The 17,014-nt window shown below is 49.9% G+C and overlaps 2 protein-coding genes across 7 annotated transcripts; both read right to left on the bottom strand.

Annotated features, from left to right (window-relative positions):
- Positions 1–230: 230 nt before the first annotated feature.
- On the bottom strand, positions 231–1,611 carry LOC116555424 (metallothionein-1L). Its single transcript, XM_032283931.1, has 3 exons — positions 1,459–1,611; positions 809–874; positions 231–464 (listed from the first exon to the last, which is right to left on the bottom strand). Exons 1-3 carry the CDS (start codon positions 1,484–1,486, stop codon positions 373–375), a joined length of 186 nt encoding a protein of 61 aa, XP_032139822.1. The 5' UTR covers positions 1,487–1,611; the 3' UTR covers positions 231–372.
- Positions 1,612–9,649: 8,038 nt separating this feature from the next.
- Positions 9,650–16,477, bottom strand: LOC116555422 (metallothionein-1E-like). Of its 6 annotated transcripts, none has more exons than XM_032283926.1 (4): positions 16,107–16,477; positions 15,519–15,572; positions 15,098–15,163; positions 9,650–9,880 (listed from the first exon to the last, which is right to left on the bottom strand). In XM_032283926.1, exons 2-4 carry the CDS (start codon positions 15,544–15,546, stop codon positions 9,684–9,686), a joined length of 291 nt encoding a protein of 96 aa, XP_032139817.1. In that variant the 5' UTR covers positions 15,547–15,572; positions 16,107–16,477; the 3' UTR covers positions 9,650–9,683. The 6 variants fall into 6 exon arrangements, 3 of the variants coding, with proteins under 3 accessions (XP_032139817.1, XP_032139818.1, XP_032139820.1); XM_032283929.1 differs by lacking the exon at positions 9,650–9,880 and adding an exon at positions 14,353–14,571; XM_032283927.1 differs by lacking the exon at positions 16,107–16,477 and having other exon boundaries at positions 15,519–16,093.
- Positions 16,478–17,014: the final 537 nt, after the last annotated feature.

The raw sequence follows: 17,014 nt of genomic DNA, 5'->3' as shown, positions 1-17,014 counted from the left end.
TGCAACACTTAGCATGATTGGAGGTGATCGTGTATGTCCCGTCCCCATGTGACCCGGCAGAGTGCAGGGGCATTTTACAGAAGATGTAGCTCAGTGAGTTAACCAGGCTTGCCTGAAGGCGCTCTGACTGTTAGGGGCTCACATTTCCATCTAGAGCCCAGTCTCTAAACTCCCAGTTCAATCCCCCACCCCAATCCCTTATTGCAAAAAAACAGAATGAGAACCAGAACCAGATTGAAGCCTAAGTGTTTAATTATTATTCACATATTTCAGAGAAACAGGAATGTAGCAATGGGTCGGGGTTGTAGAAAAAAAAAATCCTGGATTTTTTGTGTCACTCTGTTTATATCTGGGAGCAGTGCCGTCCAGACATCAGGCGCAGCAGCTGCACTTCTCCGATGCCCCTTTGCAGACGCAGCCCTGGGCACACTTGGCACAGCCCATGGGGCAGCAGGAGCAGCAGCCTGGGGAGAAAGGTGAGAGGCAGAGGTCAGAGCAGACTTGGCCAGGGACCATCCTACCCCATCAGAGGTTTGGCTTGACCCCTGCCTCCAGCTCCAGAGGATGTTAGTTCAGGATAGCATGGCTTTGTCAGGAGACAACTGGTGGATGTCGGGGTGGGTCTTTCTATGAGAAAGCTGCCCAACCACACAGGAGCCCTGGACAGGGCAGAAGACTGGAAAAGCAGTGATGGCCTACAGGGACAAAGAAAGGCCAATCCCCCAGAAGCATGCTCTCAGGGCCAGCCTTGGGCTCCCTCCCAACCTTAGCCACAGCCCCAGATTCCTGGAGATGGCCCCATACTCACTCTTCTTGCAGGAGGTGCATTTGCACTCTTTGCACTTGCAGGAGCCTGCACAGGCGCAGGAGCCACCTGCAAGGAAGAGAAAAAGGCATTGAGCGCTGAGTGAGATGCAGAAGGTATAGCAGTGGGTCAGTGAGTCTCCAGTGCCTCCTCCTGTGTGTGCAGGGGCAGCCCGCACAGCTCCTTTCTCACTCAGCAGAGGAAGAGAAACCCGCCGCTGTCCTCTCCCTTCATGCTGGGGAGAGCAAGTACCCTCCTATTTGCACTCCAGAGGAAAGTCCCAGGCTCCGGGCACAGCTTGGGAAGACTGTGACTTCGACTTTCTGTCCTGAACCCCAAAGCGGCAATGTCCCCTGCCTCCTATCTAAAGCCGCTGCTCAGAGCCTGGTTAGAGGATTAGGGCTCAGCCAACAGCCCGTGACCAACGGGGTGATGTGGAGCAGGACAGCCTTGAGCCTCAGGACCCTCAACGCTGACACAGAAGCATAGGCAGGAGGAAAATGCATTTAGGAGCCTGGCCAAGAGGAGAGCCCTGGACGAAGTAAAGAAGTCTCCTACAGCGCAGATCGCAAAATGCAACCTCCTCAAACCCAGGAACTCTACGGTGCCTGGGAATTTGGCATCCCAAGGCACAGAACCCGGGCGTCCTTTACCAGGGGCACAGGAGCAGTTGGGGTCCATAGCAAGCCGAGGTGAGACTGGAGTTCCCAAGCGAGAAGCGAAGAGACAGCGGAGCTCGTGGAAGGCCTGGTGGAGCGCGACAGTTGGCGGGTGTATTTATAGTCAGGGGAGGGAGCCGGGAGCAGAGACCCCGCCGTGCCCTTGCACCCGCCCCACTCTGTCTGTGCGGCCCAGGGTCCTTGGCTGGAGTGTGCGCAGCAAATAGGCCGGGCGCAAAGTAGCCTGAGAGCAGCTCAGTGTACACCGCGGGGCCGCCCCTTTCCCACCTGCTCACGCGGGAGACGCTGTGCACCCGGGTGAGCTGCTTCTCTCATCTGCCAGGCCTTCCTAGTTCCTTGAGATTACCTGCTACTCCCCCGCTTGGCGTTCCGCCTGAGCCAAGATTCTGACCTTCGCCCCACACCCTCCGGTCTGCCCGGGTTCCATGTCAACAGCTAAGCCTTTCCTGAAGTCCGAGTGCAACCCCAGTCTCGTGCTTAACTGTCTGGATTGGCGGGAGCCGGGAGCACAGCAAGACATTGTGTGCAAAGGACAGGCTGAGGATGTGACCTTCGGATCTCTGGCTTTGCCTGTCCCTGTCCCCTTTGCCATGTCAGTCCTTTGGCCGCGTTTCTTCTGTGCCCAGCAACACGGAAGAAACAGGGTCCTGCCTCCCTTCCTTCCATTCTCCACACTTGAGAGTCTGAATGGGCACATTTGTCTGAGTCCTCCTTTTGCATAAATCACTCCAGGGTCTCCCCACAGCCTAGTCATTTTCCATGTATGAACTCTCATAGACCCCAACAGCCGGCCACTGCGTTTGTAGTCAGGGAAGGGGGCTGGGCTCAGAGGACCCCGGCCTGCCCTTGCACCCGCCTGGCTAGTCAGCGCCCCCATAGGTCCTACTCTGGGCTGTGCACAGCAGACAGGCCGGGCAAAAGGTCCCCTGAGGGCAGCTCGGTGTGTGAGTGGGAGACCCCGCAAGTGCTGAGACAAGGGTATGAAGCCTCAGCCAGACTGGGGTGCAATGGTGCAGTCATGGCACACTGCAGCCTCCAATTCCTTAGCTAGATGGAAGCTCCTGCCTTAGCCTCCAAGTAGCTAGGACTACAGACTTGCACCACCACACCTTGCTAAGCATTTATTTGTTTATTTAGAGACAGATGTCTCCCTGTGTTCCCAAGGTTGGTCTCAAACTCTTGGTGTCAAGTGATCCTTTCATTTGAGCCTCTCAAAGCATGGGGATTATAGGTGTTAGTCACCCTACTCGGCCTGGTTTTGTATTTTGTGTTTGATCTCATGATTTCCATTATTAATATTATTTCATTTACCAAGGTTTAGGTGTGGAATGGATAGGAATTAAAAACCTCTCCTTCACAGAGGAGTTTGAGAAGCCCCGTGTAGGATTAAAATAACTAAGGAGTTTGATTGCATCCCCTGTAGTCACTTTTGAACCTGAAATCCAAAGAGGAATTGAAGTTGGGCAGATAAATCAGAGAAGGAACAGGAAGCAATGAGAAGTTTCTGTGCCAAGTTTGAGAATGAAGATGGTCCTGTATCCCAGATTTCCACCAATGACCTGACACAGGGATATTCCGTTCTACAGAAGATGAAGCATAGTGAGGCAGCCTCGCTTGCCTTAAGGCTCTCGGATTGTTAGGGGCTCACATTTTCATCTGGAGTCTGGGAGTCTTTACCCCCAGTTCAGTCCTCCACCCCAGTGTCTGATTTCCAAAGCACACAAGAGAAGCTGAAGTCAGAATCAGGTCTAAAGTGTTTTATTATCATTCACATGTTCCATAGGAAAAGGAATTTAGCAAATGGGTTACGGTGGCATAAAAAAAATCCAGATTTGTAAATATGACTGTTTACATTTGGGAGCAAGGCTGTCCTGGCATTAGACACAGGAGCTGCACTTCTCTGATGTCCCTTTGCAGACACAGCCCTGGGCACACTTGGCACAACCCATGGGGCAGCAGGAGCAGCCGCCTGAGGAAGAAGGGGAGAGTGAGAGGTCACAGCAGACTTGACCAGGGACCTTCCTGCCCAACAGAGGCCAGGCTGGAGCCTCGAGCCCCACAAGACCCTTAGTTCAGGATGACATGGTTTTGTCAGGAGACAACTGGGGGATATTTTGGGTGGGTCCTCCAGTGAGAAAGCTGCCCAGCTCCACAGGCACCCTGGACAGGGCAGATGACTGGAAAGGCAGTGACAGCCTATGGGGACAAAGGAATGCCAGTCCCCCAGAAGCATGCACTCAGGGTCAGCCTTGGGCTCCCTCCCAAACTTAGACACAGCCCCAGATTCAAAGAAAAACTTAAGGCTGGGCACGGTGGCTCACACCAGTAGTGCCAGCAATTTGGGATGCCGACATCGGCAGATCACTGCAGGCCAGAAGTTCAAGACCAGCCTGGCCAACATGGCAAAACCCTGTCTCTATTAAGAATACAAAAATTAGGCGGGCATTGTGGCACAAGTCTGTAATCCCAGCTGCTTGGGAGGCTGAGGCAGGATAATCCCTTGAACTTGGGAGGTGGAGATTGTAGTGAGTCAAAATTGCACCACTGTGTTCCAGCCTGGGTGACAGAGAGAGACTTTGTCTCAAAATAATAATAATAATAATAATGGCAAGTCACCAACTCAACCATGGACAATGACAAAGGCAATCCATAAGTATAATAAGCGTGCGTGTGTGTGTGCGTGTGTGTGTGTGTGTATGTGTATACACCCACACATACATACATACAAATGCACATATATATGCCTTTCTGGCTATCTTCTACATATGGATAAGACTGATTTTCTTTTTTGGTGGTGGAAGAGAGTTTGCTTTTCATAAAAATGTATTTAAGAAAAGTTTAGTGATTTCAATGTGAAATGATAAAATGTGCACGTGGCAGCAGAAATGGCAGTCATTCTATATCTGACATGAGGTGCAGCAACTCGCTCATAGCTTTATAACCCTGTATTGATGACATATTTGTGGGAACAGTGAATGGCTCTCTTTGGGCCGCAGGACCCGTGTTTGAGTGGTAGATGACAATGACAGCATACACAGCTAGGCGCTCCAGGCCTGGCTGCTTTGTTCATGAATAAACTAATACCCCCATGCTATGTGTAATGATTTTTTTAAAAAAGCAATAGCTAGTGGTACAGACTACTCACCACTTGCCAGGCATCATTCCAAGTTTCTTACATGTGTTAAATTGTTTAATCCTACAAGCTAGATGCCATTATTATGCACCTTTTACAGGGGAGGAGACTGAGCCACAGAGAGGTCGTGAAGCACAGCTAAGTGGCAGAGGTGGGATTTCCACTCATGCATGCTGACGGCAGCATCATGCCCTCACCCAACACTCTATGCCACCAAGTCGCAATGAAGATGAGGACAAGGAAAATCTGGCCCCGAGGCAGCAGTGGGAAGCAAGTTCAGCTGGCAGTCATTGTCCCGGTGCACAGCTCTGTGACCTCTCCGGGCTTCAGTTCTCGTCTCTCAAGTCCAGTGCAAAATCGATCTATCCCAAAGCATCCTTCTAGATTTGAACCAGGATAGGCAGAGTTTAGCATCTAGTGATGAGCCGATCACCATCTGCCAGCTGTGACCAGGACAACAGGCCAGGGTAGCAGAGGTTCATTCATCCCTTTACGTGGCCTTAGGCAGGTTGATTAACTACTCTGGAAGACAACACAGGCACTCCAGGCCCTGCATATTTGCTGTCCTAGTTCTGAGGCCTGTGGCTCTCATTCCCAAGGTTGTGTGAAGATCCAATGATGTGAAGGGTGAGAAAGGCTGTCTGTACAAATGCCAAGCAGCAGCATCTTATCCAACATCACATTCCTCCTGGCAGGATCACCAGGCTGCAGTCTCATTCCCAGCATCTAATCCAGAGTCATGCTTCCAAACCCATGAGGCTTTCTCCAGGAGGTTGTTGGAATTTAACAGAATTTGTCTGTCTAAGAAAGTAGAGGCCCCATCCTGGGCCTTGCACCCACCCAGCTGCATCTGCACTGCCCGTGGTCCTTGGCTGGGCCGTGAGCAGTGACCTGGTCTTCAGGACTGTCATCACCTTCACCTTCCCTGGATACCATGTGCAACCCCAGCCTCATGTTTAACTTTCAGGATCAGCAGTAGTGGGAGCATATGGAGAGAGTTGTGTGCAAAGGACTGGTGGAGGCTGTGACCTTTGGATTTCCAGCCTCACCTGAGTCTGTCCCCACCTCGGTCCTTCAGCCACATTTCTCCTGTGCACAGCAACAGGACAGACACAGGGCTCTGTCTCCCTCCCTTCCATTCTCCACTCTTGAGAGGCTAAATGGGCACATTTGTCCTGGTCCTCCTTTGCGTAAATCTCTCCAGGGTCTCCCCACAGCCTAGCCGGGCAACCCACTACAGAATGGCAGTTTGGAAAATGTGGGATGTCTCCAGAAAAGGGATCATGCAGATTCTGTCTTCAATTATAAAGCAATTTCCTTCCATATTCCTGTTACGCTATGTAACATTAATCCGTGTTAGGCCCTGTTTAGTCACTTTCCATCTTTGAACCCTCACAGCAATGGAAAAGGGACATACATTCTATTTATAAACCCATATCCTAATCTGGACAGTGACAATATAAGGAGGTCACGCCACGAGCCCAGGGTCAGAGGGCTGGGAAGTGGCACTGCTAGATCTGAATCCTCTCAGCTTCCCACGGGAGAGAGGGCAGTGGTGAAGCTTCCCTTTGGTCTAGGTATGTTCATCTCTTATGGCTTTAAATCTCTAAACAAAATCAAACATCAAGGTCAGTCCTGGAAGCAAAACAGAGATGCAGAGGGGATATGAATAGGGAGAGTTTGATGGCAACATTCTGTGTCTGGAAGTTAAACTGATTCTTTTTTCAGCAGTGCTAATGTGTTTGCTTTTCATGTAAATATATCTAAGAAAATAGAATCATTTAAAAGAAAAATGTTGCATCACATATTGGTGCAGGTGGTAGTGGAACTGGCAGGCATCCTTCTGTTTCTGCTATGGGGACAGGGACTGTTTTGCTTGTGGCTTTACATTTCTGGTGTGAATCTCTATTCTGTGGGAAGAGTGAAGCACTTTGTTCAGGACCACAGGCAATGCTCACATGGCTGATAAGAAAGAGGACACACAGGGAGGGACACCGGGCCTGGCTTTTTTGTCTAGAGTAAAAATCTCAAGTATGCTATTGCCTGAGTTCATTTGAGTGGCTATAACCAGACATCTTAGACTGGATACCTTAAAACAACAGAAATCTATTTCTCTCAGTTCTGGAGGCATGGAAGTCCAAGGTCAAGGCACCAGCATTTGGAGTCTTGTGAGAGCCCCGTTCCTCATGGATGTCTCTTTCTTGCTGGGTCTTCACATGCTGGAAAGGGTTAAACAGGCTCCCTCAGGCCTCTTTTATTAAGGTGCTAATCCCATTCATGGGTGCTTGGCCCGAATACCGAATACCATACCGAATACGAATATCATAGTCACTTTCCAGATGCACTACCTCTTAAAAGCAACACAATGAAAGTTAGATTTCAACACGTGACTATTGCATGGACACAAGCATTCAGGCCATAGTGGCCATGAATAATAATAACAAAATAGTGGTTAATATTATAGACCACTGTTCAAGTACAAGGCACCATTCTGAGTTGTTTACATCCATGAAATCATTTATCTTTAATAGTCCAACCCTATTACAGTCATGTGTCGCTTAATGAGAGGTATGCATTCTGAGAAATGTGTCTTTGGGCAATTTTGTCACCGTGCAAACATTGTGGAACATACCCACACCTAGATGAATACTGGCTACTGCACACGTAGGCTGTATGTGTTAGCCTATTGTTCTTATGCTTCAAACCTGTATACTGTTAGGCAATTTTAACACAATGGTAAGTATCTGTGTAGCTAAACATAGAAAGGTACAGTAAAAATACCATATAATAGGCCAGGCGCAGTGGCTCACGCCTATAATCCCAGCGCTTTGGGAGGCCAAGGCGGGTGGATCACAAGGTCAGGAGTTCAAGACCAGCCTGGCCAACATGGAGAAACCCCGTCTCTACTAAAAATACAAAAATTAGTCAGGCGTGGTGGTGCACACCTGTAATCCTAGCTACTCAGGAGCCTGAGGCAGGAGAATCACTTGAACCAGGGAGGCAGAGGTTGCAGTAAGCTGAGATCACACCATTGCACTCCAGCCTGGACAACAGAGCAAGTCTCGGTCTCAAAAACAAACAAACAAAAAACATATTATAATCTTACGGAACCATCATGCTGTATGCAATCCGTGGCTAAAATGTTACGTGATGCATGACTGTATTATACTTCTTTCACAATGCAGGGGGCGGAGCAACAGAGAGGTTGTAAGCAGCACAGCTGTGATTTGCACTCATGCAGGCTGACTGCGGCGTAATGCCCTCAATTAAAAACCTATGTCACCCTGTCAGGGGAAAGACCAGGACAGTGAAATCTGGCACAGAGGCACAGGGGGAAGAGCGTGGAGCTGGCATTCAGATTCCTCTGCATGGCTCTGTGACCTCTCTGGGCTTTGGTGTATTCTTTCTCAAGCTAGGGGCACAACTGGCCTTACTGACCAAGGGCCCCTCTGGCTGTGAACTGTTAGGAGCAAGGCTTAGCAACCAGTGACACCATATCTGCCAGCTCTGGAGAGGACATGAGGACCTCTGTACCATAAGTTAATGCATTCCTATACTGCTGAGTTATGTGACTTTGGGCATGTTCTTACCTACTGTAGAGGACAGTGCACACATGCATAGCCAACTTCTGTACACTGTTACTCTGGTTTGTGTTAACATCAAATGACTTGCAGATGAGCCTTTCCCAAGGAGCTTGATGGGAGCTAACAGGATTCTCTCTCCAGAAGGTCCATGTGGACAAATGATTATAACAGGACTGTTGATTAACCCCAGCCAGGTGCCATGCCACTGTCACATTTTATCCCAATGTGGAGCTATAATCTTTCTACAAATGAGGAAATGGAGACTCAGAGAGATCAGATGACTTGTGCAGGCCACACAGCCAGTAAGTGGTGCAGCGGGCTGTGAACCCAGTTGTGTGACACCAAAACCTGCACTTGGCCCAGGCTGTCTTCTGAAATGTGCTCTTCACAGAGGGCATCTGTGGGCAAGCATGGTCCTGACTCCTGGGCCACAGGCCTTATCTTCCCCTGTGGCTGAACATCAAATAGCAATTCAAAAAGAAAAAGAAAAAAAATATGGAAAACAAATAGCAATTCCCTCAACAAATAAGCAGGGCGACCACTGTTGTCCTAATTACCAGTCACAGTCCTCACTCCTCCTTAATGAACAGCAAAGCATCTTCAGGCCACAGAATATGCCATCACACCCCGCATAGGTGGACTCAAAGTACATCACCTGGAAACCAGTCTCTATCTACAGACATCTTGCCGGAACAATGCTGGGCACTTCCTCCTCCATTCCCACTCACTCAGCTGGCCTGAAGTAACCAAGGGCTGAGGGAGAGACCAATTTCAGCCTCACCTTGGGAGAGGTGCAGATTCAGAGCCAAGTCACAGGAGGGAGTCTCAGGGTGAAGGGAGACTCCCATCAGTGGCATGGGGCAGGTCAAGATTGATGGGTCCTGGGGGAATGTCCCCTCCAGGGGTGCTCAAGTTGTGCTAGCCACGCACAAGGACTGATTGGATAACAGTCTCCAGTGTGAAATGTACACTCCAGAAAAAGTGGGTAGTGTTTGTAATTCTTTTATTTCTCATGTAATTTTGTTTTTCATATATTCATATGTTTGTAGATACTTGTTTACCTGTTGAATATAAAAGTGGATTTTCTCTTATGATTTTATCATACTAAAGCAGTTTATCTTATCAGAGCTTAGGTGTGCAACAGATTCCTCTGCCCTTTTATGATCTGCCTCACTCCTCTCACATCTGCCAGTGATTAACTGGACTATGTAGCTCAACATAGAAAGGCACAAAAAACACACACCATATTATCATCTTACAGGAATCTCTTTTAGCTGAAAAGGTGACCTGAGACAGGGAACCTGATTTTCCGTAAGCCATTCAGCATGCAGGATGATAGGACATGGTCCCAGCACCCACATCTCTGGACAATGCAATCACCCATGCCAGCTCTGTTGAGTATGGGGTCCCCTATTTCCAAGGCACACAAAGAAAACCAGAGCCAGAATAAAGACAACAACTTTTATTATCACTCACGTATTTTATAAAAGAGAGACAAATATAGTAAGGCCATGGTTGTCTGGAAAAAAAATTCCAAATTTGTTTAGGTCATTCTTTCTGTATCTGAGAGCAGGGCTGTCCTGACATGAGGCGCAGCAGCTGCACTTTTCTGATGCCCCTTTGCAGATGCGGCCCTGGGCACAGTTGGCACAGCCCACAGGGCAGCAGGAGCAGCAGCCTGGGGAAGAAGGGGACAGTCAGAGGTCAGAGCAGACTTGACTGGAGACCTCTTTGCCCCAACAGAGGCCTGGCTCAAGCCCTACCTCCAGCTCCAGAGGACCCTTAGTTCAGGGCAGCATTGCTCTGCCAGGAGTCAACTGGATCTTTGGAGTGAGAGTCTTCCAGTGAAAAAGCTGCCCAGCACAACCTATGCCCAGGAGAGGACAGAAGACTGGAGAGGCAGTGGCTGGGGCTACAGGGACAAAGGAAAACCAGTTCCCCAGAACCATTCACTTAAGTGAGAAAAGTCCTGAGGTATCAGGTCTGTGCTTGGCAGGCTGGTGCATTCGTGTGGCCTCAGTTTCCCTATTTTAAGAATGAAAGTTGGGAATCAACCATCTTGTGTTTTTCCAGCTGTGATCCTGAATCAGTTGCCAGGAAAGCAGATGTGGAAGGTGGTCACTGTCCTGCTCCTGCCTGCCAGGCTCTGGATTCTCTCCTCTGACTCTGTGCAGCCCCCAGATTCTCAGGGAAAGCCCTGAACTCACTCTTCCTGTAGGAGGTGCAGGTGCACTCTGCATTTGCAGGAGCTGGTGCAGGTGCAGGAGCCACCTGCAGGGAAGAGAAAAAGGCAGTGAGCAGTGAGTGTGGTACAGGGTTAGAAGCAGCCCCTCAGCATCCTCCTGCTCACTGCACAGGAAACCTGTTACCTTGTTCCATCCAGGCACATGAAGCCCGCCTTTCCTCCCCACAGGCTCAGATGGGCAGGTGCCCTCTTTTTCATACCACATAGAGACTTAAGAGGGGAATCTTGAAGAAGCAATGTCTCCCACCTCCCTACCAGCCCAGGCAGCTCAAATGCTGGACAGAGCACTGGGTCCCAGCTCAGCACACCTATGGCCTATGGGTGACCTGGAGTAGGGGCAGTTTTGAGCCTCATTCCTCTCTCCTTGGAAATGGGAGGCACTGGGGCAATGGCAAGGTTTTCAGTGATAATAATAAAGGTCCTTGGTAAGAAAAAAAGCATCAGAAGTACAAAGTAAAAAAAAAATCCACTTTAGGTAAAGCTCAAAAAGCACCTGCCTCCTGCATTTTTAAATCCCCCATTAAAAATCGGGGGTCCTAAAGGCCCGGAAACCTGGCAAACTTTACCAGTGTCGCACGAGCAGTTGGGGTCCATCTGGAGAGCAGGTGAGGCTGGAGTACCTATGCCAGAGGTGAAGAAGCGGGCAAGCCAGTGGGAGGTGGAACAGAGGGCCCAGGAGCCCCCCTCTGGCTTTGTAGTTAGGGAGAGTTGCCGGGTGCAGAGGTCTCGCCCCAGGTCTGGCTCTGGCTCCCGCAGTGTCAGAGGTGCCCTGGGTTCAGGGCACGGCTGTGCGCGGCTGGTAGGCCAAGTGGAGGATCCTCCCTAGCACGGCTGGTGCGCACCCCCGGGGCAGCCCTTTGACCTCCACTCACTTTGAAGGGGCTGCGTGCCTGGTGGTAGGCGGTGTCCCTGCTATAATCTTGGCCCACCCGAATTTCTCAGAGATTGCGGTCCACTCCTGCCCCTGTGTGGTCCGGTAACCCAGCCTCAGGTGGTCGCGGTGTCCCCAGCCCAGCACCCTGCACCAGTGACATGAGCCTCTCCTCTGTTGGAGTCCATGTGCAACCCCAGCCTAGTGCTTGCATCCCCAGATAGAGAAGTGCCGTGAAGGAGTTGTGTGCAGAGGACCAGCCTCCCATGTGACCTTTGCCTCACCTGCATTGCCACCCAGGTCCTTTGGCCACGTTTATCTTATTCATAGCAACAGAGCAGACATAGTGTCCTGTTTCCCTCCATTCCATTCCCCACTCCTGGGAAAGTAATGGGCACATTTGTCCACATCCTCCTTTGCTGTAACTTCTTGGGGCTTCCCACAGCCTAGCTGGCCCACCAAGCCCAAGGATGGAGCTTCCCAAAACTTGGAATGTTCCCAAGGGAGGGATCATTTTCCTGATGTACTCACCCTTGTATTAAATTAAGAAGCATGAAAAGTAGTTATTACTTTCAGGATTCTTAACTATTACGGAGCTTTTGGACTCAGCCAGACCCTGTTTAGTCACTTTGGCTGTTTCAACCCTCACAGCAACCCTCAAGGGAAATACTCTTTATGACAGCATCTTACTCATCAGACAAGGACAACACAAGGAGATAAGTAACTAGCCCAGGACAGAGAGTGAAAGTGTGCTGCAGGTGTGAAGCCACTCAGCTTTTCAAGAAAAAGAGGTCAGTGATAAAACTTCCCTTCACCCCCACTATGTCTTCAGCACCTCTTCACTGTTTGAAATCTTTAAACAAAAACAAATGTCAACAACGTCAATCCGGAGAGCAATAGAAGTGATACAGAGGGATGTATATAACTGTGTGGCTACCTTCCATGTCTGCAAGGTGACTGATTCTTATTTTCAGTAGTGCCAGAGAGTTTGCTTTTTCTGCAAATACATTAAGGAAATAGGATTCTTTAAAGGAAAACGTTAAGGAAAATAACAGTGCAGGTGTTGGCAGAAATGGCAAGAATCCTTTCACATCTGTTATGCGGACACGGACTATCTTGCTTACGGCTTTATATGCAGTGTAGATCCCTATTTGTGGATGGGTAGGGTTCCCTCTCTGATCCATGCATCATGTGCTCATGTTATTGATGGGAACAACATGGAACACACAGGTAAGCCCATCAGGACTGGCTTATTTGTCTGGAGGTACTAAAATGTTCCTTTGCTGCGAATAAAGATAATGAAATCATAGCTATTACAGACTACTTGAGACACACGGAACACTATATTAAGTTCTCTATATGTATTAACTGATGTGGTCCTCCCAGCCAGACCCCGTTATTATGCACGGGAACAGGGTAGGAGCCTGAACCACAGAGAGGTTGTGTTACCCAGGTATAAATGACAGAGCTGAAATTTGCACTCATGCAACGTCATTGCCTCAACCACCACCCTATGTCATGTAAAACACGATGACATGGAAAACCTGGCACAAGGACAGCAGAGGGAAGAGCAATGAGCTGACACTCAATCCCTCTCATAGCTCTTAACCTTCCTGGGCACCAGTATGCCTCTTTCCAGTCAGGGCACAATTGAGCCAACTCACCAAGGGCACTTCCAGCTAAGAACTGCGATGGGGAGGCCTTCGCATCCACTTACACATGATCTGCCAGCTCTGGAGAGGGCTTGAGGACAGCTGTACCATAAGTTCATCCAACCTGTAGCTGGATGACCTTGTGAGTTGTGTGACCTTGGGCAGGTTCTTAACTACTCTAGAGGACAGTGTTCCCCTACATAATCAGCTTCTGCACACACTTGTCTCTCTGGTTTGTGCGAAGATCAAATGACTTGAAGGGTGGGAAAGGCTTGTTCTCTGTCCAAATGCTGGAGCAGTGTCTTATGCTGGAGAGTTGGTGCAGGAAGTCATCCACATATCCTTAAGACCAGATCAGTAAGACTCCAAACCCATTCCCAACTTCCACTCCACAGTCATGCTTCCAAGGACCTGGTGGTCCTTTCCCAAGGAGCTTGATGAGATCTAATAGGATTCTTTGTCTGCAAAGTCCATGTGGACAAATGATTATAACAGCACTCTTCACTGAGTCCTAGCCAGGTGCTAGGCCACTGCCACATTTCATTCCAAAGTAGAGATAGAACCTTCTTTCTACAAATGAGCCAATGCAGCCTCAGAGAGGTTAAGCACCTTGCCCAGGTTGCACAGCCAGTAAGGGATGAAGTGGGCTGTGAACCTACTTGTGTGACACCAAACCACCTGTACTTGGCCAGGCTGCCTTCTCTTCTTGTTTTATTTTAATGTTTTGTTTTACATAGAGAGGGGTTCTCACTATGTTACCCAGGCTGGTCTCAAACTTCTGGCCTCAGGCAATCCTCCTGCCTTGGTTTGAGCAGAGCACGACGTGAGCCACCAAGGTGGTGTGAACCACTGCACCCGGCCAGGCTACCTTCTGAAATCCCTTATTCACAAAGCACTTTAAGCCAGCACGATGCTTACTCTTGGGCCACGTGACTCCTCTTCCTTTTTGAACATCAGATAGCAATTGCCTCACCAAATAGCCAGATAACTAACAGTTGCCATGAATTACCAGACACCCAGGACCTTCCTCCTTCCTACTGAATATCACTACACCTTACAACAGACGTGCAGCATTAGTAGTTATTTTTTCTGTTATTTTGTTCTTAATGTCCCTTTGAGATTTCCTTGTTGAATATGAAAAATGAACTTTGTATTTTTATTTTTCATACTCATTCAATTTATCTCACCAAAGCTTAGGTCCATGACTGATTCCTGTGCCCTCAAATCATCTGGCATGATGCTGTTACATTTTTAGCTAGGAAACTGACCAGAGACAGGTAACCCAACTTGCTTTAGGGCACTCAGTATATAGGATGATCCCAGCTCTGCTGGGTCTGGGGTCTCTTATGTCAGGACACCCCTCAAAAAAACCAGAGGCAGAATAAGGCCAACAATGTTTACTGTCATTCCTATGTTTCACTTGAGAAAACAGACATAGTAAATGGGTTATGCTTGTATTAAAAAAAAAAACCTCTAGGTTTGTAAGGGTTGCGTTATTTACATCTGACATCAGGCACAGTAGCTGCACCTCTCTGATACCCCTTTGCATACACAGCCCTGGGCACACTTGGCACAGCCCACAGGGCAGCAGGAGCAGCAGCCTGGGGAAGAAGGGGAGAGTGAGAGGTCAGAGCAGACTCAACCAGAGACCTCCCTGCCCCAACAGAGGCCTGGCTCAAGCTTTGCCTCCAGCCCCAAGGACCCTTAGTTCAGGGTGGCATTGCTTGTCAGTAGACAACTCCTGAATATTTGGGGTGAGGGTCTTGCCATGAAAAAGCTGCCCACCCCTCCTGTGCCCAGGACATGGTAGAAGCCTGGAGAGGGAGTGACATGCCTTTTGCAGTAAAAGGAAGGACAGTCTCCCAGAATGATACACTTAAGTGAGGAAAGTCCTCAAGTGTCAGGTCTGTGCTTGGGATGCTGGTGTGCGCACCTGGTGTCAGCTTCCCCATGGTAAGAATGAAGATTGGGAATTAACCATCTCTAGTGTTCTTCCAGTTGTGATCCTAAGTCATTTGCTGAAGCAAGGAGATGTGGGAGGCTCATCATTGGTCTGCTCCCGCCTGTGGAGATCCCTCCTTTGACTCTGCCCAGCCCCCAGATTCCTGGAGATGGTCCTGTACTCACTCTTCTTGCAGGAGGTGCATGCGCACTCTTTGCATTTGCAGGAGCTGGCACAGGTGCAGGAGCCACCTGCAAGGAAGAAAAAGGCAGTGAGCGGTGAGTGTCGTGCTTCCCATCGGCCTCAGGCAGCGCAAATGCTGGACAAAGCACTGGGTCCCAGTTCAGCACCCCTCTGGCCTTGAGGGTGACCTGTAGTCGGGCAATTTTCAGCCTGTCCTCTCGCCTCAGAAATGGGAGGCCCTGAGAAGATGGCAGTGTTCTAAGTAGTGAGGAAGGTGCTTGGCGGGGAGAAAGCTCGAGAAGTGCAAAGCAAAGGAGTCCATTTTAGGTAGAGCTCAAAATGCACCTGCCTCCTCTCCCAGGGACCTTCTATTCTGTAGTACGACAATGAAGACCCTAAGACCCGAAGCCCGGCGTCCCTTACCAGCGGCGCAGGAGCAGTTGGGGTCCATTTGGAGGTCAGATGAGGCTGGAGTTCCTAAACCAGAGGCGAAAAAACAGGCTGGCCGGTGGGAGGCAGAACGGAGCCCAGGATCAGGCCTCCGACTTTAGAGTCAGGGCAGGGTGCCGGGCGCAGACACCCTGCCCCAGGTCTGGCAGCCGCCCCGCGCAGCGTCAGCGCCGCCCCCGGGTTCAGGGCCTGGCTGTGCGCTGCAGGCGGGCGGGGCGCAGTATCCTCCCCGGGCGCAGGAGGCACCCTGAGGGCGGCCCTTTGGCTCTCTCTCGCTTTGGAGGAGCTGCGCTCCCGGCGTTACGCGGCGTCCTGACTATAATCCCGGCCCTCCGGAATTTCCCGCAGATTGCAGTCCACTCCTGTGGTCCGGGAACCCAGCCTCAGGTGGTGGCGGTATCCCCACCCTCGCACCCCGCACCAGTGACCTGAACTTCGCCTCCGTGGGAATCCGTATGCAACCCCAGCCTAATGCTCACGTTACTAGATAGGACCGAGGTGGGAAGCGCAGCAAGGGAGTTGTGTGCAGAGGACCGGCCTCCCATGTGACCTTCCGCCTACCTGCATAGTCATCCAGGTCCTTTGGCCTCGTTTCTCCTCTTCACAGCAACAGGCCAGACACAGGGCCCCGCCTCCCTCCCTTCCATTCTCCACTCCTGAGAGGGTGATGGGCACATTTGTTTAAGACCTCTTTTGCTTTTTAACTTCTTTTGGGCTTCCCACAGCCTAGCTGGCCCACCAAGACCAAGGACGTCCAAAGCTTGGGACGTCACCAAGGGAGAGATCTTTGCCCTGATGTGGTGACTGTGCATTAAATTAAGAAGCATGATAAATGCTTACTTCAAGGAAAGAGGTCCTGGGCTGGGCTGGGCTGCGCGGGGCAGAGGGGCCAGGCGCACCACCCCCTGAGCTCTGCTTGGTGCACACCGCGGGACCGCATAAAAGTATGTTTAAGAAAACATTAATAATTTCAATGTAAAATATTAACTAAAAGATGGTGCAGGTGGTAACAGAAAGGGCAGTCATTCCTCTGTATCTGACATCAAACCTTTAGGCGTTCTCTTAGCTTTGCTATTTAACAGGATTCATTCTCCAAAAAAGCCAGTGTACAGAGAATGATCATGATTGCTACTATTTATTAAACCCTAGTCAGGGGCCAGACCATGCTGTCATTTAATCCCTGCATTGAGATACAATCTGCTTTCTACAAATAAGGAAGTGAAGGCTCAGAGAGTTTCCGTGATGCACTCAGGCCACATAGCCAGTACATGGAGAAGTGGGCTGTGAACCAGGACTGCCTGACACCAAAACCCATGCCCCAGGCGCAGGCTGCCTTCTGAAATCTCTTCACAGGGCAGCAGTGGGCAAGCCTGGTCCTCACCTCTAGGCCAGGAGGATCATCTTCCACTTTGATTGAACATCAAATTGCATTCTCTCCACATAGCCAGTGGAACTAATTGTTGGCTTTA

The sequence above is a fragment of the Sapajus apella genome, unplaced genomic scaffold, assembly GCF_009761245.1.
Source record: "Sapajus apella isolate SASKATOON/1434 unplaced genomic scaffold, GSC_monkey_1.0 scaffold15, whole genome shotgun sequence".
Lineage (NCBI taxonomy): Eukaryota > Metazoa > Chordata > Mammalia > Primates > Cebidae > Sapajus > Sapajus apella.
Note: the sequence above shows the minus strand (reverse complement) of the source record. Positions and strands in the feature narration are given on the sequence as shown.